Here is a 27,245-nt window from a genome sequence, read left to right on the forward strand (position 1 = left end):
TTTACTTTCAGTATATCTCTCAACTGTTACAGTAGATAATATCTGTGGAGCTTTTAAAATTCAGTATATTTCCTGTCAATATCTGCACTGTTAGACTGATTTATTTTTAATTTATTTTTATCGTAATATTGTTTTCTATAAATTGTCTTATGCAACATGAGAATCTGACTGAAGTTTCTAGGGCTGTAGTCTGCTGGTCGACAGGTCGATTAGTTGGTCGATATGCTCTCGTCTGACTAAATTCTCATTGGTCGAATAAGCTCCGTGTTACTTTCATAAGGAAAAAAGTGCTACATCAATAGTTTTCCAGGATTAATCCATTATTTCCTGCAGCGGGAGGGACAGACTAACAAATAACCTGTGAAAACGGGGGTGTATTCAAAACACCCCCGTTCTTTTCACAACTTTGAACTCGCCCAACCTAATGGAGACTGCTGGGTCTAAGCTTACTGTACTCAACGTCTACTGAACGTACTGAACATTTACTGAATCAGTGTTTCTCCCTTAATTATCACAACAAGAACCCCCGCCAGGCCTAAAAAATATTGTTAATGCCAAAAATGACGCCAAATATCCATTCATTCGGAAATCAACAGCGTTTGGGAGCCTCTGTACAGCGCTGTTTGGTACGTGACTCTACGTCTTTGTCGTTACCAAGGAAACTGTTGGTAGCGTTTAGGAATAGGGCATTGCTTGCTTGTTTGCGTAGCGAGTGGGAAAAAGTGAGCGGCAGAGAAGTGACGGTGGATGCGAGCGGAGCAGAGGAAAAGGTTTGTAGTAAGTTGTCAGTCTGGCAGTAAATGTACAGCACAGACTACAGTGTGTCAGTTAATAAATGCTAAAAAGTCACGTCCGTTGTTTCCCCAAGCGCTGGAAAAGTGAAGGGGGTTAGCAACAATGGATTAGCCTAACCTGAAGACGCGAAATAGAGAACAGGGAAATGTGTGGCTGTGTGCTGTGTGCTGAGTTCACTGTGCACTCTGTCCCGTTACTACCCCCCCACAAGACTAATCGATTAGTTGAAGATTATGTACGATTTCAGTCGACCAAGATTTTCTTTGGTTGACTACAGACTACTATTTATATTTAAATCTACAGTGAAGAGCTTGTCATAAAACTACTTCACTGTTGGAAGAACTGCAGCTTCTGTCTTTTCACTCTTTGTTGAACCTCTAAAACTCTTTTTCCTGATAAACACTCACGTGTTTGTTTGTAGTGTTATAGCAGAGATTGTACAAATTGCAAATATCTCAACTGGCAACAGTTTCATTTCCAGGTGGCAATTATAACAAAATTATGCTAAATTATTGCTTATTGTGATTTTGGTCTGAGTAACTGTAGCCAGACTGAACTCTTTTTAGACAGCAGATTGCTGCATGATGATTATAGTCACACTGTAGCAGCAGCACACGGAAGAGGAAGTATCTGTATTTTGTGAAGGGGGAGTATGTATGTACTGTTGATATGTAGTTAGTATTGATATTTTAAATGAACAGTCCCTCCCACTATCTTCTCAACTTCAAATATGTGTAATTAGTTATGATGAGTTCACCTCAAATAATGTTTCTGTGTATATGATGCAGACAAAAAACCTTTAAATACATTCACAGACAACAAAAGGTTCAAATTGCGTTCAGGGTACAGCCCTACTCGAAATCACACACAACAACAACAACAACAAAAATACAATGCAAAATATGTTAAATACATATAATATAACAAATAACATAACAATATAATATACAATCTAACAAATCTAATAAATATAAAGTAAAAACAGATCAAGTAATATGTGTAATTGCAAAATTTCATTGCACCTAAAAACTGCTTAGAATTGACCAAGATTTATCATTACATTGACAGTCCATTAATCTAAATGAGACTGTGCCATTATTTGTCTTAAATCATAAAGATCATAAGAACGATTAGTAGATGAAATAGTGGTGACTGAAAAAACATACAAGTGATTTTGATTTCTGTTCTTTTTACAGGGTCCAGTGATGTGACAACTGTGTTTGTGCAGAAAGGGAAGGATTTACATCTGGATGTTAAGAAACCTGTTGTTCTAGGAAACCAAGCTGAATTTAAGTGGACAGTCAACAACACTCACAATATAGTAAGATTATCTCCTGATAACGTAACAAGAATAATTCCAGGTTATGAAGGAAGGGCTGAGGTTTCTCTACAAAGTCACTCTTTGCTGTTGAAGAATGTGCAACAAAGCGACAGTGGAGATTACACTGCACACATAACCGGGGACGAAGACCAACATCTAGCTGAATACAAGGTCATAATTCAAGGTAGGTTTCTTTAGATTCCAAATGTTGATACACAGTAGTACCCTGTTTTATAACCCTTCACATCTATTTTCCCCCCTAGATCCAGTGTCTCCAGTCCAGCTGTCAGTGGACTCTGTGTCTAACAGCACAGAGTCCTGTAACCTCACTGTGAGCTGCAGTACAGAGCGCTCTAACATCAGCAGCACTTTTGGATGTGACAACCAAACCTGCTATCAGGAGGGAGGAGAGCAATCAAAGGTCACAACCTCTGGTTCTACTCTACATATCTACTTTTTGAATGACTACATCATCTGTAACCATAGCAACCAGGTCAGCTGGACCAAAGACTTGTGGGAGATTAAGGATTTCTGCCCTCTAAATACTGGTGAGACTGAAAGACATAACAGCTAACTGACAATAAGACAGTTTACACACACTGCTTGTCATGCAGTGCAAATCACCTTCATCCATAAAGATTTATTATCAAATACTGTGGGGGTCAACATATTAACATTTTCTTACTGTTCAGAAAAATATTTGTAGCTAAAAAGTTATTTAATGAATCCATTGACTTTTAGAGGGTTGGTGGTCCAAAAGTCTTTGAGGTTTAACTCAGACAGAGAGATTATTTCTGTTCTGCCTCCCAGAAATTATTATGAAATTAAAACTGCAGTCTTGAATTATGTCAACATTTCTGATCTTTTTTTGTTTTGTTTTGTGCTTTGTTTATTTACAGTTCCTAATGGGAGCCTAACAATAGGCAGCTGGATCGGGATCATAGTCAGCTGTTTGGTCGTCATCTTTTGTATTTGCTTTGGACTTTTCAAAGGAATCAAGAGTAAGTCCCAATGTAAATTTCAGCACAGGAGTAATAATGTAATTAAAATCTTCATTGCTGTTTATATTTGAATTCTAGTATTGTAGCAGAGAATATCTACCACACCCACAAACCTCTTATGTATGAATAAAAAAAACAAATGATTAAAGTCCAACTGAAATTAAAATATGTATATTTTGCTTTGGAAACATAGACCTGCTTGGTAAAAGAGGTTTCTTGAGTTCTCTTTAGAGCAAAAAACTAAAAGTTTTTTAGTCTAAGGGTCTTTTTGTAAATACCAAAAATGTGCCATTGGGTGGTTCCCAAACCTTTTCTGTCATCTTTACAAACAACTCCTCTACCCTATATATAAATCGACTGAATATTTATCAACCAGTAACAATAATGGTGAAGCTTGTAACAAAAGGAGCAAAGTTTAAACTAAATTAAATAAGATTATCAAAAACATCACCTGCATGTTTCTCATTTATTTCTGTTGTGCAAATGCAAATCAAGTTTTGTCCAAACTGCTACAAAAAAATGACCTAAAAGACACAAGTCCCTCCCACTACAGTGAACTTCAGAACAAAATAAACATCATACTTTGTATTTGAGCTCAATAAGCATTAACAGTTTTATTTTTTTTGTCAAAATCTGTCCATCTTGAATTTTACAAGTTATTTTGCTTTCTGAATTAATCTTTGCTAACCTTAATCATGATAGCCTTTATTATTATTATGATGATGATGATGATGATCATCATTATTATTATTATTATTATTAAGCAAATCAACAATGTTTTTTATGACAGACCAACAGAAAAGAAGAAAGCCCTGCGAAAATACAATATACGCTGTTCCTCAGGTAAGTGCCACAGTGTTGTTTTTTTCATAACTCTTCCAACTTTGCTTGTCAAACTGAGGAACAGAATTTCACATTGTGAATAATTTAACAGTTAAGACCTGATTTTCAGAAACAGTTGAAATATTTTAAAAAATCATAAACCTTGTGTATGTTCAAGTGGAACAGAAATGCAGCCTTCCTAATGCACTGGTCAGCCTATAACCACGCAACCAGTCTATCTAAACGACCTCCATCTCTGCTATAACAACTGCTTCACCCAGTCTGCTGTACTGGTGCTGCTGCTTGCTCCCACTGAACCTGCCACATGCAGATGTCACTGAAGACAGCACTGTTTGTGCTGCTTTCTTGTGTTTAAATGTTTTGCTGTGAACTGAATTATTTCCAGATGTACCACGACCCACCAGTCCAAACCTGCTGTTTGAGTTCTCATTGAGCAGCAGGTTTGAATTATATACTGTACTGAGTATGTGAAGCAAAGTAAAAATGGAAAACATTTTTCTAACACGGTCGTTTGATTTATTTCTAGGGCATCGAGGCAGCCCAACCTCTGAATCAGAATGCCACAGAAGGTGCTTCAGGATGCACCACCTATTCTACAGTAGGAATTTCAACTAGACCCACAAGATCCACTGAGAGTAATAACATCACCCTGCCAGAGACCATTTATTCTCAGATTAACTTTGCTCAATAGTCCAACCACCACCCAGAACTGAAAAACACCGATAAGATACATTCACAGGACTAAATCATGGCATGTACAGGATGGATGCTAATGGTGTGTTCACACACATGAATGCAAAGTCGTAGTCACTCTCTGACCTCATATGAATCTGTAGTTCTTTGTGTTTGTGTTGTATAGAGAACGTAATTTACATGCTCTGCTTCAACTGCACAGTTGTTTTCTGACCCAGCTGCTGTACTAATGGACCAGCGTTTTGTTTCCACACATTGTCCTTCTTTTAACAGTCCCAGTAGCTCATTGAATACAGTGTAGTATAAAGGTAGCAGAGAAACCAGAGACCATGACGATCCGCTTTTCCTCCATTTTAAGTTATTTCCAACACATCCTCATAACTAAACAACCACATAGGTGGATTGTACCTGCACTCCAGAACGATCCATTTTCAGAATGACCTATGGGAGTGTAATACGCCGCTTTCAAAAACCGTTACCAAAACCAAATTACTGTTAAAAAAAATATTGATGTTTTATGGTGTGACAACGCTGTGGTTAAGGTCTGGTTAGGTTTAGGCACAAAAACAGCTTGGTTAGGGTTAGGGAAAAATCATAGTTTGGGATAAAATGATCACTTGAAACATGGTTTCTAATTCCTTAAAGTTACACAACCTTCGTCATCATGACAACAGTAAACACCACAACAATAGTTGTTATGGTTTTTTTTTTAAATGTCCCAGCTGGAAACATGACACTGACAGTTGGAAACGGGAAGCGGACAGCAGTCCCCTGCAGCAAAGTAAATTTTTGCCATCCAGTTATCTGGAAAAGAAAAATAACAAATAGAGATTTTTACATTTTTGTTTTTGTATGAACTAAACAAACATTTTAAGTAGTATGCTTTAGAGGTTATGTATATATTTTTAACTTTGTAAATAGTAAAGCTAGCTGTTTCCAGTCTTTGTGCTAAGCTAAGCTAATTGACCCCCTGCTGGAGCTTCATATTTGAGGCACAGACATATTTTCATTTAACTCTTGGCAAGAAAACGAATGTTTCCCAAAAAGCCAAGCTATTCTTTTGACTTATTTAATGTATTTTTAAGTAAGGCTTCTTGTCCAGGTTGGCAGTTTTCTCCCTCACATGCAGGTTAGGTGAATTAGGGACTCTAAATTGCTGTTGGCTTTAAATGAATGTGTGAACAGTTGTCTGTATATATGCGTCAGCTCTGTAACAAACCTGTTCAGGATCTCACCCAATGGTAGCAATTACCTCCAGAGGCCCCAAGACCCTGATCATGATAAGTGGATAATGATAATGGATGAATGGAAAAAATAATAAATTTTAACATGGATTATCATTCAGCCAACAAGATTAAGTGTTCTTGTTTTTCTTTCTTCTTCATCTGCATTTGTTGTGTATGTTCAGTGTATCATTCTTGAAAGAAATCTCTCCCACAATATTTGAGTGGGGAAAAAACTTCATGTTATATGATCATTTACAATACAAGGCCCTAAGTGATTCACAAAAATACACAATATGACATGAGAGTTTAGTTTTCTGGTTCTTGTAATAAAAAATGTTTGAGGTTACAGGAGTCATGCTGTTAGAGACAAAGTCCACTGACAGCTTAACTGGAGACACTGAATCTGGAAAAAAACATTTATGTGAAGGGTTTTGGAAATCAGAGTACTATTATGTCAACATTTCAAAATTACAATGATAAAATGATAAGAACCTTACTTTGGACTTTGACCTTGTATTCAGCTATGATTCGGTCTCTTGCACCAGTCACTAGTGCAACATAACGTCCACTGTCAGCCTGTTGTAGATTCTTTAATAGCAAAGAGCCATTTTGATCAGACAACTCAGCCCTTCCTGAGTAGTCATCAAAGATAAATGGTTCATCATCATCATGAGATAATTTAACTACAGAATAAGTGTTATTGAACTTCCAAAAAAATCTGTCTCCTCAGTCAGTACATCAGATTTCTTGACTTCCAGAAGTACATCATTTCCTTTCTTCACAAACACAGGAGTCACAGCACCAGACACTGTAATAACAACAGAGACACATAATCACATTTATGTTCATTTATTTTCATAGCATTTGACCTCAAAATGATGAAGTCAATCCAGCTTGTCGTAGCCAGAAATGATGGATATTTGTTTTTCTTTAGTGTTTCTTTCTTCTGGCCTACAATGCTGTATCCTGTTCTTTGAACGTAACTGACATATATTCTTTGTCAAACACACAACATATTACTTTTAACCTCCTCTGCAGAACATAATAAACAAATAAACACCAAACACCACCACCACCAACAACAATAATAATAATAATCACATTTTTGCTAAACCATTTTTATTTGTTTCCATAAATGTTGCTCATAAATTCTGGATTTTTCAATGAGGTAGAAGGAGGTGATGCCATTTTAAGAACACACTTTAAAGTCATTTAAAAGTTTATACTGTGTATTTGTTGTATTAGTTTAGTTAGTTTGAGTCACTTTAACACACTTGTTTAGGTAGCTCACTGCACATGCAATATAACCACTTCCTTTCTCATTGCGCCACAGTGTATTTAAGACCTCTTACATTTTCAGGCTGCAAGATGAAAGATACCAGTGGTGTGGACATCAGTAAATGTTCGAACAGAAAGCCGACATTTTGCGGTAAAGAAAATGGAGCCTGTAAAGGCCTCATCGTTTGACGTCATCTTTCGAGCACTCTGAATCGCACCAATGATACGTGACATAAAACGTGTCAAAATGCAGCTCACATGAGAAAAGAGTTTAGTTTGTTTCCAAACACTCAGGTCAGATGGTTTAAAAAACCTGACCTGGTCTCATGTAACCTTCTTCCTTTTCTGAGGGACAGAATTATTGCGTTAGTCAGTGCTGCCAAATCTGCTTCTGCTTTGACCAAAAAGTTTTTGAGTTTCCTTCAGTCTTCGGAACTGTGTATCTTTAGTGCATTGACATTTGATTTCAGTTGTTTTTAATAAGATCTTATATCAGTGTGGTTTGCAGGTTTAGGTTCACAGAAATTATGGACCAGACAGACAAAATATGACAATTATTTTTACATTTTTTAAACCAATGAAATGAACGTTTTCTAATTTCAGTTGGACTTAAATAATCAGCAATGCACTAAATGCTGCTGTATTTAGATGGGAATCCACAGCTGTGGCAGAATGCATGATTTACAATATATCGACAGGGCAGGGTAGTTACTATCATGGACTGGCTCACGGTTCAGACAAAGAAGGACACAAAAGGTTGTAGGTCAACAAAATAAACTATTTATTAAATGAAACTATTTACAAAAACAAATACATAGATGTGAGATGTAAGTACATGGGTGAGTGAAAAATAATGCAGGAAGTTTGGATGCTGAAAGAAATGACAAATCAAACAAACAAAATTAGGAGATCAAGTGGGAGCTGTGTGTGTGTGTTAAAGTGGAACAGAAATGCAGCCTTCCTAATGCACTGGTCAGCCTATAACCACGCACACCAAACACTTTATCCTAATGACTTAGCAGTCTATCTAAATGACCTCCATCTCTACTATAACAGCTGCCTCACCCAGTCTGCTGTACTGGTGCTGCTGCTTGCTCCTACTGAACCTGCCACGACCGGCCTGTCCAAACAGCAGGTTTGAATATATACTGTACTGAGTATGTAAAAATGGAAAACATTTTTCTAACACGGTTGTTTGATTTATTTCTAGGAAATCAATCAAGCCCAAAGTCCTAATCAGAATGAGGAAATGAAAACATGTATGATGGATTTGTATAATTAATGATATTCTGCTCATGTATCAATTTGAAAATATTCCACATGACAATGTGCATGACAGATTGGTTGGTGTAGATTTGTCTCTTCATTATTGCTTCTTGAGCTTCTCCATCAGGTGGACACTGATGACGGCAGACACCATGATGACCAGACCGACAGAAAACACGACTGTCTTCACCAGACACACAGGGATACCAGCAGAGAGACTCTCTGAACCTGCAATATAACAAAACTGTTATTTCATTACAGCACTGACAATACGGCACAACATACAACATACTGGATGTAACAAATTACCCCAAATCCTGTCCGCATAATTTTATCTTACAAAATATGTTGTTGTTTTACAGTAAGTATTCTAATTTATACATTTGAAAATAAATGTAAAGTACAGTTGAGTTTTATGGCAGCACAATCATAGTATTTAATGAACTGTGTTGATTGATTCTTTATTTTTGCTTTTTGTGTTTAATTTTGTTCTAATTCAAACAATCAAGGTCTGTCGTACATATACTGTACTTCATTGAAGCAACAACTACAACAACAGTAGACTGTCACTAACACAGACAGAAAGACACTTAAAAGAGAATATTTGCCATAAAAAATAAAAAACAAAATAGGTCCCATGCAAATGTCATTAAGACTTTATGATGTGCAAGTTAAATGCACACAACACAAGAATTGAGCATTCTAACCTTCAAAAGTGAAATATTTTTGCAGGGTATTTGTATTGACATGCATTGTATCGCAATACAGTATGTTCCTATAATTTTGTGCAGCCCATGTATGATCCCTATAGGGCAAAGTTGTAAATATGTAATTTAAACTTTGTGCCCAGAAGTCTATAAAAATGTTGCGGAAGTTTACTTTTAAATTCCAGTTAAATAACTCTATTCACATTTTGATTTGATTTCATCCATGAGACCCAACACATTGTCTTTATGTCTCACCAGTATTTAGAGGGCAGAGAGTCTGAATCTTCTTCAAGTCTTTGGTCCAGCTGACCTGGTTGCTATGGTTACAGATGATGGAGTCATTCAACAGGTAGACATGGAGAGAAGAATCAGAGGATGTGACCTCTGATTGCTCTCCTCCCTCCTGATAGCAGGTTTGGGTGTCACATCCAAAAGTGCTGTTGATGTGAGAGCGCTCTGTACTGCAGCTCACAGTGAGGTTACAGGACTCTGCTGTCAGACACAGAGTCCACTGACAGTTGGACTGGAGACACTGGATCTAGGGGAAAAAACAGATGTGAAGGGTTATAAAACAGGGTACTACTGTGTATCAACATTTGGAATCTAAAGAAACCTACCTTGAATTATGACCTTGTATTCAGCTAGACATTGGTCTTCGTCCCCGGTTATGAGTGCAGTGTAATCTCCACTGTCATTTTGTTGCACATTCTTCAACAGCAAAGAGTGATTTTGTAGAGAAACCTCAGCCCTTTCTCCATAACTGCTACTTATTCTTATTTCATTATCAGGAAATAATCTTACTACATTTTGAGTTTTGTTGACTGTCCACCTAAATTCAGTTTTGTTTCCTAGAACAACAGGTTTCTTAACATCCAGATGTAAATCCTTCCCTTTCTGCACAAACACAGTTGTCACATCACTGGACCCTGTAAAAAGAACAGAAATCAAAATCACTTGTATGTTTTTTCAGTCACCACTATCTCAGCTACTAATCGTTTTTATGATCTTTATGATTTAAGACAAATAATGGCACAGTCTCATTTAGATTAATGGACTGTCAATATAATGATTAATCTTGGTTGATTCATAGCAGTTTTATGAGTGCAATGAAATTTTGCAATTACATATGTTACTTGATCTGTTTTTACTTTATATTTATTATATTTATTAGATTTTATAATATTATGTTATTTGTTATATTTATTTAATATATTTTGCATTGTTTTTTTGTTGTTGTTGTGTGTGATTTTGAGTAGGGCTGTCCCCTGAACGAGGAGCCTCTAATTTGAACCTTATGTTGTCTGTCAATGTATTTAAGGGTTTTTTGTCTGCATCATTATACACAGAAACATCATTTGAGGTAAACTCATCATAACTAATTACACATTTGAATTTGAGAAGATAAAGGGAGGGACTGTTCATTTAAAATATCAGAACTAACTAAATGTCAACAGTACATACATACTCCCCCTTCACAAAATATAGATACTTCCTCTTCCGTGTGCTGCTGCTTTTTCATTGTGGTTTGTGATTTCGAGTTTGGTTGTCCTCCTAGGAGCTTCTGATTTGAACCTTATGTTGTCTGTCGGTGCATTTAAGTTTTTTTGAATTTATTTATTTATTTGAATTTCAGGTTTAATAAAGTGATGGACTGTTCATTAAAAGTATTGACACTTGAACCTTCTGGAGCAGAATCAATACTAACTAAATATCAACAACACACACATACTCCCCCCTCACAAAATACAGATACTTCCTCTTCCATGTGCTGCTGCTACATTGTGACCATAATCATCATGCAGCCACCTGATGTCTAAAAAGAGATCAGTCTGACTACAGTTTCTCAGATCAAAATGCCCACAACACATAACATACAACATATTATTCTTCATATTATTAATTAATTAATAATTAATAATAACAATTATTATTATTACTATTACCTCAGATGCTCAAAAAAGGACAAAACCCTAAAAACCCAAAACCGTAAATGATCACAATTCATTTTTTGCCTACCAACTACTAAAGGGGGATACCCTTTAATCAAGCTACAGTATCACTTTCTTTCCTGCTGCTTTGATAAAAACCTTTAAAACTGCATGTTAGTTCCTAATCATGAGCTCAACACTGTAGTACCTCGCAGGACTTTCATTACAGATGATTCCAGCTTTTCAGTTTTGTCCACAATGCTCAGTGCATCAATCACCCTTACAAAGTCTGCTCAGGTATCATTGCTGTATCTGTAATAAAATTAAAATGTAATATGTTTGTCCTACCTGCTACTTCTTTGCAAGACAGAAGTCCCAGTATCACAAAGATAAACATCATAGTCTCTGGCTGCCCTGACTTCAGAGTGCAGAGTATTTGTGTCACAGGTGTGTTTTTCCTGTGTGCTTCTCTATGCTGCCACTTCTCTATTCAAACTTCCTCTCTAAGCTCTGTTTTACTGTTTGAGATCTGCTGATAAAGACTGTCATTATTGAAATCATTCAACTCTTTGTCAAATAAGAAGTTAAACATGATAAAGATAATGCTAAACAAGAATACTATTATATATTTCAATAGATCCTGTAGGCATCTTTGCAAGTTTGAATAATTAATAGCACTATATTTAAAGTAAAAAGGTTTTGTATGTTGCATCAGAGTTAGCTGATGGATTATTTTCATCTGTGGTCCATTGGGACAAAAGTCACATAAAAGTTTATACTGTGTATTTGTTGTATTAGTTTAGTTAGTTTGATTCACTTTAACACACTTGTTTAGGTAGCTCACTGCACATGCAATATAACCACTTCCTTTCTCATTGCGCCACAGTGTATTTAAGACCTCTTACATTTTCAGGCTGCAAGATGAAAGATACCAGTGGTGTGGACATCAGTAAATTTTCAAACAGAAAACTGACATTTTGCGGTAAAGAAAATGGAGCCTGTAAAGGCCTCATCGCTTGACGTCATCTTTCGAGCACTCTGAATCGCACCAATGATACGTGACATAAAACGTGTCAAAATGCAGCTCACATGAGAAAAGAGTTTAGTTTGTTTCCAAACACTCAGGTCAGATGGTTTAAAAAACCTGACCTGGTCTCATGTAACCTTCTTCCTTTTCTTAAGGACAGAATTATTGTGTTAGTCAGTGCTGCCAAATCTGCTTCTGCTACGACCAAAAGGTTTTTGAGTTTCCTTCAGTCTTCAGATATGAAAGGTCTCCTGCTGTTGATCAGTGCTGCATCAACATTAGTTTAGTTTTGGTGTATTTAATTGACAGTGCATGAACATCTTCTTCATCGTTTTCTAATGCTGTTAGAATAGGAAGTGTGTATCTTTAGTGCATTGAGACTTGATTTCAGTTGTTTTTAATAAGATCTTATATCAGTATGGTTTACAGGTTTAGGTTCACAGAAATTATGGACCAGACAGACAAAATATGACAATTATTTTTACATTTTTTAAACCAATGAAATGAACGTTTTCTAATTTCAGTTGGACTTAAATAATCAGCAATGCACTTAATGCTGCTGTATTTAGATGGGAATCCACAGCTGTGGCAGAATGCATGATTTACAATATATCGACAGGGCAGGGTAGTTACTATCATGGACTGGCTCACGGTTCAGACAAAAGGACACAAAAGGTTGTAGGTCAACAAAGTAAACTATTTATTAAATGAAACTATTTACAAAAACAAATACATAGATGTTAGATGTAAGTACATGGGTGAGTGGAAAATAATGCAGGAAGTTTGGATGCTGAAAGAAATGACAAATCAAACAAACAAAATTAGGAGATCAAGTGGGAGCTGAGAGAGAAGGAAGCAGAGTCGGCCAGCTATGTAGGTTCTCCAAAGCAGCAACCCAGGTGAACCTCCTCCCACTGATGACTGAAGATGTGTTATTATAATTATATTTTTGGATGAATCTGTTAAGACCCAGTATCTGGAACCAATGTTACCAGTGCTGTCCTGTGCAGGCGCACCTGCACATCTTTTCTGTCTTAAATTAAAAAATAGGTACAAATTGTACTTTGCTTTTTTAGACATCAACTTAAGTCTGTAATCCATGGAAAATGTTAAAATCAAGCAAATCAACAATGTTTTCATGACTGACCTACAGATAAAAGAAAGAACTGCGAAAATACTGTACAGTATGTGAAGTTCCTCAGGTAAGCGCCACAGTGTTTGTTTTTTGGGGGTTTTTTTTGTTTTCTTACATAACTCTCCCAATTTTTCTTGTGAAACTGGGGAACAGAGTTTCACATTGTGAGTAATCAGTGAAGACCTGATTTTCAAAACCATCACAGTAATCTAAACCTGAGGAAATGAAAGCGTGTATGATGGATTTGTATAATTAATGATTTTCTGCTTTTATATTAATTTGAGGTTAATCCAGATGAGAATGTGCATGACAGATTGGTTGGTGTAGATTTGTCTCTTCATTTTTGCTTCTTGAGCTTCTCCATCAGGTGGACACTGATGACGGCAGACACCATGATGACCAGACCGACAGAAAACACGACTGTCTTCACCAGACACACAGAGATACCAGCAGAGTGACTCTCTGAACCTGCAACATAACAAAACTGTTATTTCATTACAGTACTGACCAACCAGCACAACATACAACATACTGGATGAAACAAATTACCCCAAATACTGTCCACATAATTTTGTCTTACAAATATGTTGTTGATATACTGTAAGTATTCTAATTTATACATTTGAAAATAAATGTAGAGTAAAGTTGAGTTTTATGGCAGCACAATCATAGTATTTAATGAACTGTGTTGATTGATTCTTTATTTTTGCTTTTTGTGTTTAATTTTGTTCTAATTCAAACAATCAAGGTCTGTCGTACATATACTGTACTTCATTGAAGCAACAACTACAACAACATTAGACTGTCACTAACACAGACAGAAAGACACTTAAAAGAGAATATTTGCCATAAAAAAAACAAAATAGGTCCCATGCAAATGTCATTAAGACTTTATGATGTGCAAGTTAAATGAACACAACACAAGAATTGAGTATTCTAACCTTCAAAAGTGAAATATTTTTGCAGGGCATTTGTATTGACATGCATTGTATCGCAATACAGTATGTTCCTATAATTTTGTGCAGCCCATGTATGATCCCTATAGGGCAAAGTTGTAAATATGTAATTTTAACTTTGTGCCCAGAAGTCTATAAAAATGTTGCAGAAGTTTACTTTTACATTTCAGTTAAATAACTATATTCACATTTTGATTTGATTTCATCCATGAGACCCAACACATTGTCTTTATGTCTCACCAGTATTTAGAGGGCAGAGAGTCTGAATCTTCTTCAAGTCTTTGGTCCAGCTGACCTGGTTGCTATGGTTACAGATGATGTAGTCATTCAAAAGGTAGATATGGAGAGTAGAACCAGAGGTTATGACCTTTGATTGCTCTCCTCCCTTCTGATAGCAGGTTTGGGTGTCACATCTAAAAGTGCTGTTGATGTGAGAGCGCTCTGTACTGCAGCTCACAGCGAGGTTACAGGACTCTATGCTGTTAGACACAGAGTCCACTGACAGGTGGACTGGAGACACTGGATCTAGGGGAAAAAACAGATGTGAAGGGTTATAAAACAGGGTACTACTGTGTATCAACATTTGGAATCTAAAGAAACCTACCTTGAATTATGACCCTGTATTCAGCTACATGTTGGTCTTCGTCCGCGGTTATGTGTGCAGTGTAATCTCCACTGTCATTTTGTTGCACATTCATCAACAGCAAAGAGTGACTTTGTAGAGAAACCTCAGTCCTTCCTACATAACTGCCAACTATTCTTATTTCATTATCAGGAAATAATCTTACTACATTTTGAGTTTTGTTGACTGTCCACCTAAATTCAGCTTGGTTTCCTAGAACAACAGGTTTCTTAACATCCAGATGTAAATCCTTCCCTTTCTGCACAAACGCAGTTGTCACATCACTGGACCCTGTAAAAAGAGCAGAAATCAAAATCACTTGTATGTTTTTTTAAGTCACCACTATTTCATCTACTAATCGTTCTTATGATTTTTATGATTTAAGACAAATAATGGCACAGTTTCATTTAGATTAATGGACTGTCAATGTAATGATAAATCTTGGTCGATTCTTAGCAGTTTTATGAGTGCAATGAAATTTTGCAATTACATATATTACTTGATCTGTTTTTCCTTTATATTTATTAGATTTATTAGATTTTATAATATTATGTTATTTGTTATATTTATTTAATATATTTTGCATTGTTTTTTTTGTTGTTGTTGTGTGTGATTTCGAGTAGGGCTGTCCCTTGAACGAGGAGCCTCTAATTTGAACCTTATGTTGTCTGTCAATGTATTTAAGGGTTTTTTGTCTGCATCATTATACACAGAAACATCATTTGAGGTGAACTCATCATAACTAATTACACGTTTGAATTTGAGAAGACAAAGGGAGGGTATGTTCATTTAAAATATCAGAACTAACTACATATCAACAGTACATACATACTCCCCCTTCACAAAATATAGATACTTCCTCTTCCGTGTGCTGCTGCTACATTGTGACTATAATCATCATGCAGCCACCTGCTGTCTAAAAAGAGATCAGTCTGTATGTTTTTTTCACTTGTATGTCACCTCTATTTTTAAAAGTGGTCATTAAGAAAGTGAGCTGAATATTTCTGCCACTGCCTTTACTCCTCAAACATTCATTTTTTATGATTTGAGACAAGTAAAACAATGACAGTCTCACTTAGATCAATGGACTATCAGTATAATGGTAAATCTGGATGCGTTCATAGCAGTTTTTTGAGTGCTATATAATGCATTCTGAAAAACATATTTTACTTGATCTGTTTTAAATGTTTTGCATTGTGGTTTTTTGTGTGTGTGTTTGTGATTTCGAGTTTGGTTGTCCTCCTAGGAGCTTCTGATTTGAACCTTATGTTGTCTGTCAGTGCATTTAATTTTTTTTAATTTATTTATTAATTCGAATTTCAGGTTTAATAAAGTGATGGACTGTTCATTAAAAGTATTGACACTTGAACCTTCTGGAGCCCAATCAATACTAACTAAATATCAACAACACATACATACTCCTCCCTCACAAAATACAGATACTTCCTCTTCCTTTTGTTGCTGCTACATTGTGACTATAATCATCATGCAGCCACCTGCTGTCTAAAAAGAGATCAGTCTGACTACAGTTTCTCAGATCAAAATGCCCACAACACATAACATACAACATACTATTCTTCATATTATCAGATCAGATGCTCAAAAAAGGACAAAACCCTAAAAACCCAAAACCGTAAATGATCACAATTCATTTTTTGCCTACCAACCACTAAATGCAGGGATACCCTTTAATCAAGCTACAGTATCCCCTTCTTTCCTGCTGCTTTGATAAAAAAAACTTTAAAACTGCATGTTAGTTCCTAATCATGAGCTCAAAGCTGTAGTACCTCGCAGGACTTTCATTACAGATGATTCCAGCTTTTCAGTTTTGCCCACAATGCTCAGTGCATCAATCACCATTACAAAGTCTGCTCAGGTATCATTGCTGTATCTGTAATAAAATTAAAATGTAATATGTTTGTCCTACCTGCTAATTCTTCACAGAGCAAAAGTCCCAGTATCACAAAGATAAACATCATAGTTTCTGGCTGCCCTGACTTCAGAGTTCAGAGCCTTTGTGCCACAACTGTGTTTTTCCTGTGTGCTTCTCTATGCTGCCACGTCTCTATTCAAACTTCCTCTCTAAGCTCTGTTTTACTGTTTGAGATCTGCTGATAAAGACTGTCATTATTGAAATCATTCAACTCTTTGTCAAATAAGAAGTTAAACACGATAAAAATAATGCTAAACAAGAATACTATTATATATTTCAATAGATCCTGTAGGCATCTTTGCAAGTTTGAATAATTAATAGCACTATATTTAAAGTAAGAAGGTTTTGTATGTTGCATCAGAGTTAGCTGAAGGATTATTTTCATCTGTGGTCTATTGGGACAAAAGTCACTTAAAAGTTTATACTGTGTATTTGTTGTATTAGTTTAGTTAGTCTGATTCACTTTAACACACTCATTTAGGTAGCTCACTGCACATGCAATATAACCACTTCCTTTCTCATTGTGCCACAGTATATTTAAGACCTCTTACATTTTCAGGCTGCAAGATGAAAGATACCAGTGGTGTGGACATCAGTAAATTTTCAAACAGAAAACCGACATTTTGCGGTAAAGAAAATGGAGCCTGTAAAGGCCTCATCGCTTGACGTCATCTTTCGAGCACTCTGAATTGCACCAATGATACGTGACAAAAAGACGTGTCAAAATGCAGCTCACATGAGAAAAGAGTTTAGTTTGTTTCCAAACACTCAGGTCAGATGGGTTGAAAACGTCACTTGGTCTCATGTAACCTTCTTCCTTTTATAAAGGACAGAATTATTGTGTTAGTCAGTGCTGCCAAATCTGCTTCTGCTTTGACCAAAAAGTTTTTGAGTTTCCTTCAGTCTTCAGATATGAAAGGTCTCCTGCTGTTGATCAGTGCTGCATCAACATTAGTTTAGTTTTGGTGTATTTAATTGACAGTACATGAACATCTTCTTCATCGTCTTCTAATGCTGTTAGAATAGGAACTGTGTATCTTTAGTGCATTGAGACTTGATTTCAGTTGTTTTTAATAAGATCTTATATCAGTATGGTTTACAGGTTTAGGTTCACAGAAATTATGGACCAGACAGACAAAATATGACAATTATTTTTACATTTTTTAAACCAATGAAATGAACGTTTTCTAATTTCAGTTGGACTTAAATAATCAGCAATGCACTAAATGCTGCTGTATTTAGATGGGAATCCACAGCTGTGGCAGAATGCATGATTTACAATATATCGACAGGGCAGGGTAGTTACTATCATGGACTGGCTCACGGTTCAGACAAAGAAGGACACAAAAGGTTGTAGGTCAACAAAGTAAACTATTTATTAAATGAAACTATTTACAAAAACAAATACATAGATGTTAGATGTAAGTACATGGGTGAGTGGAAAATAATGCAGGAAGTTTGGATGCTGAAAGAAATGACAAATCAAACAAACAAAATTAGGAGATCAAGTGGGAGCTGAGAGAGAAGGAAGCAGACTGAGCCGGCCAGCTATGTAGGTTCTCCAAAGCAGCAACCCAGGTGAACCTCCTCCCACTGATGACTGAAGATGTGTTATTATAATTATATTTTTGGATGAATCTGTTAAGACCCAGTATCTGGAACCAATGTTACCAGTGCTGTCCTGTGTAGGCGCACCTGCACATCTTTTCTGCCTCAAATTAAAAAATAGGTACAAATTATACTTTGCTTTTTTAGACATCAACTTAAGTCTGTAATCCATGGAAAATGTTAAAATCAAGCAAATCAACAATGTTTTCATGACTGACCTACAGATAAAAGAAAGAACTGCAAAAATACTGTACAGTATATGAAGTTCCTCAGATAAACACCACAGTGTTTGTTTTTTGGTTTTTTTTTTGGTTTCTTACATAACTCTCCCAATGTTGCTTGTGAAACTGGGGAACAGAGTTTTACATTGTGAGTAATTTAACAGTGAAGACCTGATTTTCAAAACCATCACAGTAATCTAAACCTGAGGAAATGAAAGCGTGTATGATGGATTTGTATAATTAATGATTTTCTGCTTTTGTATTAATTTGAGGTTAATCCAGATGAGAATGTGCATGACAGATTGGTTGGTGTAGATTTGTCTCTTCATTTTTGCTTCTTGAACTTCTCCATCAGGTGGACACTGATGACGGCAGACACCATGATGACCAGACCGACAGAAAACACGACTGTCTTCACCAGACACACAGAGATACCAGCAGAGAGACTCTCTGAACCTGCAACATAACAAAACTGTTAATTCATTACAGTACTGACAATACAGCACAACATAAAACATACCGGATGTAACAAATCACCTCAAATACTGTATTTGGAAAACATTTTGTGTCTTTTTTAAATTTTGACAACTTTTCTGGCTTAAAAAATGGTCCACATAATTTTGTCTTACAAATATGTTGTTATTATACAGTAAGTATTCTAATTTATACATTTGAAAATAAATGTAAAGTACAGTTGAGTTTTATGACAGCACAATCAGTATTTAATGAACTGTGTTGATTGATTCTTTATTTTTGCCTTTTGTGTTTAATTTTGTTCTAATTCAAACAATCAAGGTCTGTCGTACATATACTGTACTTCATGGAAGCAACAACTACAACAACAGTAGACTGTCACAAACACAGACAGAAAGACACTTAAAAGAGAATATTTGCCATAAAAAAACAAAATAGGTCCCATGCAAATGTCATTAAGACTTTATGGTGTGCAAGTTAAATGAACACAACACAAGAACTGAGTATTCTAACCTTCAAAAGTGAGATACTGTATGTTAACAGGGTATTTGTATTGACATGCATTATATCTCAATACAATATGTTCCTCTAATTTTGTGCAGCCCATGTATGATCCCTATAGGGCAAAGTTGTAAACTTGTAATTTTAACTCAGTGCCGAAAGGTCTATAAACATGTAACAGTAGTTTACTTAAGTAACATTGCAGTTAAATAACTATCTGCACATTTTGATTTGATTTCATCCATGAGGCCCAACAGTCAGAATGGTTTTTGTTTTGTTTTTTTTGCATTTTTTTGTCTTTCAGTCTTACCAGCAAGACGGCAGAAATGCTGAATCTCCTTCATGTCTTTGGTCCAGCTGACCTGGTTGCTATGGTTACAGATGATGGAGTCATTCAACAGGTAGACATGGAGAGAAGAACCAGAGGTTGTGTCCTCTGATTGCTCTCCTCCCATCTGATTGCAGGTTTGGGTGTCACATCTAAAGGTGCTGCTGATGTTAGGGTCCTGTGTACTGCAGGTCACAGTGAGGTTACAGGACTCTATGCTGTTAGACACAGAGTCCACTGACAGCTGGACTGGAGACACTGGATCTGGAAAAAAAAACATTTGTGTGAAAGGTTTTGGAAATTAGAGTACTATTATGTCAACATTTCAAAATTATAATGAAAAAATGATAAGAAACTTACTTTGGACTATGACCTTGTATTCAGCTATGATTCGGTCTATTCCACCAGTCACTTGTGCAACATAACGTCCACTGTCGGCCTGTTGTAGATTCTTTAATAGCAAAGAGTGATTTTGATCAGACAACTCAGCCCGTTGTGAGTATTTTTTAAAGATTGTTTCTTTGCTTTCATATGATAATTTTACTATAGAGTAACTGGTATTGAACCTCCAAAAAAAATCTTCCTCCTCAGTCAGTACAACAGGTTTCTTGACTTCCAGAAGTACATTATCTCCCAGCTTCACAAACACAGGAGTCACAGCACCAGACACTGTAAGAACAGCAGAGACACATAATCACATTTATGTTGTATGCAAAATGATGAAATGAATCCAGCTTGTCATTACCAAAATTATGGATAGTTGTTTTTCTTTGTTGTTGCTCCCTCTGGCCTACAATGCTGTATCCTGTTCCTTGAACTGACATGTATTTTTTGTCAAGCACTTTGTACACACAACACAATGCTTTTAACCTCCTCTACAGCAGAATTAACAAACAACAACAATAATAATCAAAGTTTTGCTAAACCATTTTTATTTGTTTCCATAAATTTGTTAATAAATTCTGGATTTTCAATGAGGCAGAAGGAGACGATATCATTGAACTTTTTGTTAGAAAATCATATCAAACACAAATTATTATTCAAAACAGACTATTTATATATCTTAAAACATGTATAGAGGGGGTATTTAAAGGGGTTGACTCATATCAGCTCTGTCTTAAATTTGTTTTGTTTAACAGCAAATAAAAGCAAACAAGCCCCAAGAAATAATTTTGTTGCTTTTTTGTTTTCTGAGAATTTTCGCTGATTCTTAAAAAAGGGCAATGAAACCCTCATCAGGCTACAGTATCCCTTTCTTTCCTGCTGCTCTAATAAAAACCATTGAAATTGCATGTTTGTTCCTAATCATGATCTTGAAGCTGTAGTACCTCACAGGACTTTCATTACGGATGTTTACAGGCTCTTCAGTTGTTCCCACAATGCTCAGTGCATTAATCACAAAAGTCTGCTCAGGTATCATTGCTGTATCTGTAATAAAAATTAAAATGTTGCATGTTTGTCCTACCTGCTACTTCTTTGCAAGACAGAAGTCCCAGTATCACAAAGATAAACATCATAGTCTCTGGCTGCCCTGACTTCAGAGTGCAGAGCCTCTGTGCCACAACTGTGTTTTTCCTGTGTGCTTCTCTATGCTGCCACTTCTCTATTCAAACTTCCTCTCTAAGCTCTGATTTACTGTTTGAGATCTGCTGATAAAAACTGTAATTATTGAAATCATTTAACTCTTTGTCAAATAAGAAGTTAAACATGATAAAGATAATGCTAAACAAGAATACTATTATATATTTCAATAGATCCTGTAGGCATCTTTGCAAGTTTGAATAATTAATAGCACTATATTTAAAGTAAAAAGGTTTTGTATGTTGCATCAGAATTAGCTGAAGGATCATTTTCATCTGTGGTCTATTGGGACAAAAGTCACATAAAAGTTTATACTGTGTATTTGTTGTATTAGTTTAGTTAGTTTGATTCACTTTAACACACTCATTTAGGTAGCTCACTGCACATGCAATATAACCACTTCCTTTCTCATTGCGCCACAGTGTATTTAAGACCTCTTACATTTTCAGGCTGCAAGATGAAAGATACCAGTGGTGTGGACATCAGTAAATTTTCGAACAGAAAACCGACATTTTGCGGTAAAGAAAATGGAGCCTGTAAAGGCCTCATTGCTTGACGTCATCTTTCGAGCACTCTGAATCACACCAATGATACGTGACAAAAAAACGTGTCAAAATGCAGCTCACATGAGAAAAGAGTTTAGTTTGTTTCCAAACACTCAGGTCAGATGGGTTGAAAACGTCACTTGGTCTCATGTAACCTTCTTCCTTTTCTGAGGGACAGAATTATTGTGTTAGTCAGTGCTGCCAAATCTGCTTCTGCTACGACCAAAAAGTTTTTGAGTTTCCTTCAGTCTTCAGATATGAAAGGTCTCCTGCTGTTGATCAGTGCTGCATCAACATTAGTTTAGTTTTGGTTTATTTAATTGACAGTACATGAACATCTTCTTCATCGTCTTCTAATGCTATTAGAATAGGAAGTGTGTATATTTAGTGCATTGAACTTGATTTCAGTTGTTTTTAATAAGATCTTATATCAGTATGGTTTGCAGGTTTAGGTTCACAGAAATTATGGACCAGACAGACAAAATAATCAGACTTAAATAATCAGCAATGCACTAAATGCTGCTGTATTTAGATGGGAATCCACAGCTGTGGCAGAATGCATGATTTACAATATATCGACAGGGCAGGGTAGTTACTATCATGGACTGGCTCACGGTTCAGACAAAGAAGGACACAAAAGGTTGTAGGTCAACAAAATAAAGTATTTATTGAATGAAACTATTTACAAAAACAAATACATAGATGTGAGATGCAAGTACATGGAGCTCTCTCAGCTCCCATCAAGTGAGAGCTGAGAGAGAAGGAAGCAGACTGAGTCGGCCAGCTATGTAGGTTCTCCAAAGCAGCAACCCAGGTGAACCTCCTCCCACTGATGACTGAAGATGTGTTATTATAATTATATTTTAAATAATATAATATATTTAAAATAATAATAATGCAGGAAGTTTGGATGCTGAAAGAAATGACAAATCAAACAAACAAAATTAGGAGATCAAGTGGGAGCTGTGTGTGTGTGTTAAAATGGAACAGAAATGCAGCCTTCCTAATGCACTGGTCAGCCTACAACCATGCACACCAAGCACTTTATCCTAATGACTTAGCAGTCTATCTAAATGACCTCCATCTCTACTATAACAGCTGCCTCACCCAGTCTGCTGTACTGGTGCTGCTGCTTGCTCCTAATGAACCTACCACGACCCACCTGTCCAAACAGCAGGTTTGAATATATACTGTACTGAGTATGTAAAAATGGAAAACATTTTTCTAACACGGTTGTTTGATTTATTTCTAGGAAATCAATCAAGCCCAAAGTCCTAATCAGAATGAGGAAATGAAAACATGTATGATGGATTTGTATAATTAATGATTTTCTGCTTTTATATTAATTTGAGGTTAATCCAGATGAGAATGTGCATGACAGATTGGTTGATGTAGATTTGTCTCTTCATTTTTGCTTCTTGAGCTTCTCCATCAGGTGGACACTGATGACGGCAGACACCATGATGACCAGACCGACAGAAAACATGACTGTCCTCACCAGACACACAGAGATACCAGCAGAGAGACTCTCTGAACCTTCAATATAACAAAACAGTTATTTCATTACAGTACTGACAATACGGCACAACATACAACATACTGGATGTAACAAATTACCCCAAATACTGTCCGCATAATTTTGTCTTACAAAATATGTTGTTGTTTTACAGTAAGTATTCTAATTTATACATTTGAAAATAAATATAAAGTACAGTTGAGTTTTATGACAGCACAATCATAGTATTTAATGAACTGTGTTGATTGATTCTTTATTTTTGCTTTTTGTGTTTAATTTTGTTCTAATTCAAACAATCAAGGTCTGTCGTACATATACTGTACTTCATTGAAGCAACAACTACAACAAAAGTAGACTGTCACTAACACAGACAGAAAGACACTTAAAAGAGAATATTTGCCATAAAAAAACAAAATAGGTCCCATGCAAATGTCATTAAGACTTTATGATGTGCAAGTTAAATGAACACAACACAAGAATTGAGTATTCTAACCTTCAAAAGTGAAATATTTTTGCAGGGCATTTGTATTGACATCCATTATATCGCAATACAGTATGTTCCTATAATTTTGTGCAGCCCATGTATGATCCCTATAGGGCAAAGTTGTAAATATGTAATTTTAACTTTGTGCCCAGAAGTCTATAAAAATGTTGCAGAAGTTTACTTTTACATTTCAGTTAAATAACTATATTGACATTTTGATTTGATTTCATCCATGAGGCCCAACACATTGTCTTTATGTCTCACCAGTATTTAGAGGGCAGAGAGTCTGAATCTTCTTCAAGTCTTTGGTCCAGCTGACCTGGTTGCTATGGTTACAGATGATGGAGTCATTCAACAGGTAGACATGGACAGAAGAACCAGAGGTTGTGACCTCTGATTGCTCTCCTCCCTCCTGATAGCAGGTTTGGGTGTCACATCCAAAAGTGCTGTTGATGTGAGAGCGCTCAGTACTGCAGCTCACAGTGAGGTTACAGGACTCTGTGCTGTTAGACACAGAGTCCACTGACAGGTTAACTGGAGACACTGGATCTAGGGGGGAAAAACAGATGTGAAGGGTTATGAAACAGGGTACTACTGTGTATCAACATTTGAAACCTAAAGAAACCTACCTTGAATTATGACCTTGTATTCAGCTAGACATTGGTCTTCGTCCCCGGTTATGTGTGCAGTGTAATCTCCACTGTCGCTTTGTTGCACATTCTTCAACAGCAAAGAGTGACTTTGTAGAGAAACCTCAGCCCTTCCTTCATAACCTGGAATTATTCTTGTTTCGTTATCAGGAGATAATCTTACTATATTGTGAGTGTTGTTGACTGTCCACTTAAATTCAGCTTGGTTTCCTAGAACAACAGGTTTCTTAACATCCAGATGTAAATCCTTCCCTTTCTGCACAAACACAGTTGTCACATTACTGGACCCTGTAAAAAGAACAGAAATCAAAATCACTTGTATGTTTTTTCAGTCACCACTATCTCACCTACTAATCGTTCTTATGATTTTTATGATTTAAGACAAATAATGGCACAGTCTCATTTAGATTAATGGACTGTCAATGTAATGATAAATCTTGGTCGATTCATAGCAGTTTTTAGGTGCAATGAAATTTTGCAATTACATATATTACTTGATCTGTTTTTACTTTATATTTATTATATTTATTAGATTTTATAATATTATGTTATTTGTTATATTTATTTAATATATTTTGCATTGTTTTTTTTTTGTTGTTGTTGTGTGTGACTTCGAGTAGGGCTGTCCCCTGAACGAGGAGCCTCTAATTTGAACCTTATGTTGTCTGTCAATGTATTTAAGGGTTTTTTGTCTGCATCATTATACACAGAAACATCATTTGAGGTGAACTCATCATAACTAATTACACATTTGAATTTGAGAAGATAAAGGGAGGGACTGTTCATTTAAAATATCAGTACTAACTAAATGTCAACAGTACATACATACTCCCCCTTCACAAAATACAGATACTTCCTCTTCCATGTGCTGCTGCTACATTGTGACTATAATCATCATGCAGCCACCTGCTGTCTAAAAAGAGATCAGTCTGTATGTTTTTTTCACTTGTATGTCACCTCTATTTTTAAAAGTGGTCATTAAGAAAGTGAGCTGAATATTTCTGCCACTGCCTTTACTCCTCAAACATTCATTTTTTATGATTTGAGACAAGTAAAACAATGACAGTCTCACTTAGATCAATGGACTATCAGTATAATGGTAAATCTGGATGCGTTCATAGCAGTTTTTTGAGTGCTATATAATGCATTCTGAAAAACATATTTTACTTGATCTGTTTTAAATGTTTTGCATTGTGGTTTTTTGTGTGTGTGTTTGTGATTTCGAGTTTGGTTGTCCTCCTAGGAGCTTCTGATTTGAACCTTATGTTGTCTGTCGGTGCATTTAAGTTTTTTTGAATTTATTTATTTATTTGAATTTCAGGTTTAATAAAGTGATGGACTGTTCATTAAATGTACTGACACTTGCTCCTTCTGGAGCAGAATCAATACTAACTAAATATCAACAACACATACATACTCCCCCCTAACAAAATACAGATACTTCCTTTTGTTGCTGCTACATTGTGACCATAATCATCATGCAGCCACCTGCTGTCTAAAAAGAGATCAGTCTGGCTACAGTTTTTCAGATCAAAATGCCCACAACTTAAAACATACAACATATTATTCTTATCATTATCAATTCAATAATAATTAATAATAACAATGATTATTATTACTATCATTTTAGATGCTCAAAAAAATGATCACAATTCATTTTTTGCCTACCAACTACTAAATGCAGGGATACCCTTTAATCAAGCTACAGTATCACCTTCTTTCCTGCTGCTTTGATAAAAACCTTTAAAACTGCATGTTAGTTCCTAATCATGAGCTCAACACTGTAGTACCTTGCAGGACTTTCATTACAGATGATTCCAGCTCTTCAGCTTTGTCCACAATGCTCAGTGCATCAATCACAATTACAAAGTCTGCTCAGGTATCATTGCTGTATCTGTAATAAAATTAAAATGTAATATGTTTGTCCTACCTGCTACTTCTTCGCAGAGCAAAAGTCCCAGTATCACAAAGATAAACATCATAATCTCTGGCTGCCCTGACTTCAAAGTGCAGAGCCTTTGTGTCACAGGTGTGTTTTCCTGTTAAAACCACATAAACTTACAGGATGTTACCATGTTGATGATGTGAGAAGAGTAGCTTCTCTACTCAAACTTCATTCTCTAAGCTTTGTTTTACTGTTTGAGATCTGCTAATAAAGATTGGAAATATTGGCATAATTTAACTCTTTGTCGAATAAAATGTTTTGATAAATAAGAGTATTATTATATAGTTCAATAAATCCTGTAGGCATCTTTGCAATGTTTGAATAATTTGAACACCATAGGCTAAATGGTTATGTATTAAAATGGGGGAACAAGTTTGGAAAGATACATAATTGGTGGGGGAATCTGGGGTTCCTCCCCCACAAAAAAAAAAAAGTAATCATTTAATCATTTAATCAACATTTCCTGCATTTTACACTACCTAACCTCTTGGATTAAATTAAGAAACAGCTGCCTGCACTAGTCTAGATTAGTTATAATATGTGAAAACCAGGAATGCATCAAGAACAGTATATAATTGGGTGGATCAGGACATGAAATGATTATTAGAAGAATTATATTCATAAAAACATTATGTAGCCTAAAATGTCAGTAGGTTGCAGG

At 35.9% G+C, this 27,245-nt stretch overlaps 2 protein-coding genes and 1 pseudogene across 5 annotated transcripts in view; 1 reads left to right on the forward strand and 2 right to left on the reverse strand.

Annotated features, from left to right (window-relative positions):
- Window positions 1-6,469, forward strand: part of LOC137194556 (carcinoembryonic antigen-related cell adhesion molecule 1-like) — a 55,115-nt gene extending 48,646 nt beyond the window's left edge. For 2 of the 3 annotated variants that reach the window (XM_067606549.1, XM_067606548.1), the window contains exons 5-9: window positions 1,992-2,300; window positions 2,380-2,664; window positions 3,016-3,117; window positions 3,908-3,960; window positions 4,487-6,469. In XM_067606549.1, coding sequence (XP_067462650.1) covers window positions 1,992-2,300; window positions 2,380-2,664; window positions 3,016-3,117; window positions 3,908-3,960; window positions 4,487-4,651 — 914 coding nt within the window. In that variant the 3' untranslated portion in view covers window positions 4,652-6,469. The remainder of the gene's footprint in view (window positions 1-1,991; window positions 2,301-2,379; window positions 2,665-3,015; window positions 3,118-3,907; window positions 3,961-4,486) is intronic. The other variant, XM_067606550.1, reaches the window with a different exon arrangement.
- The window catches only part of LOC137194557 (T-lymphocyte surface antigen Ly-9-like), a 58,675-nt pseudogene extending 41,797 nt beyond the window's left edge, over window positions 1-16,878 (reverse strand).
- Window positions 1-26,685, reverse strand: part of LOC137194558 (CD48 antigen-like) — an 83,819-nt gene extending 57,134 nt beyond the window's left edge. The window contains exons 1-6 of one of the 2 annotated variants that reach the window (XM_067606551.1): window positions 26,570-26,685; window positions 24,619-24,927; window positions 24,254-24,538; window positions 20,224-20,532; window positions 19,846-20,127; window positions 18,083-19,016 (exon numbers count right to left, since the gene is read on the reverse strand). In XM_067606551.1, coding sequence (XP_067462652.1) covers window positions 18,886-19,016; window positions 19,846-20,127; window positions 20,224-20,532; window positions 24,254-24,538; window positions 24,619-24,927; window positions 26,570-26,621 — 1,368 coding nt within the window. In that variant the 5' untranslated portion in view covers window positions 26,622-26,685 and the 3' untranslated portion in view covers window positions 18,083-18,885. Of the gene's footprint in view, window positions 1-18,082; window positions 19,017-19,845; window positions 20,128-20,223; window positions 20,533-24,253; window positions 24,539-24,618; window positions 24,928-26,569 lie in introns of those variants that run through there. The other variant, XM_067606553.1, reaches the window with a different exon arrangement.
- Between the last annotated feature and the right edge of the window lie 560 nt (window positions 26,686-27,245).

This window comes from Thunnus thynnus, chromosome 12 (assembly GCF_963924715.1).
Source record: "Thunnus thynnus chromosome 12, fThuThy2.1, whole genome shotgun sequence".
Lineage (NCBI taxonomy): Eukaryota > Metazoa > Chordata > Actinopteri > Scombriformes > Scombridae > Thunnus > Thunnus thynnus.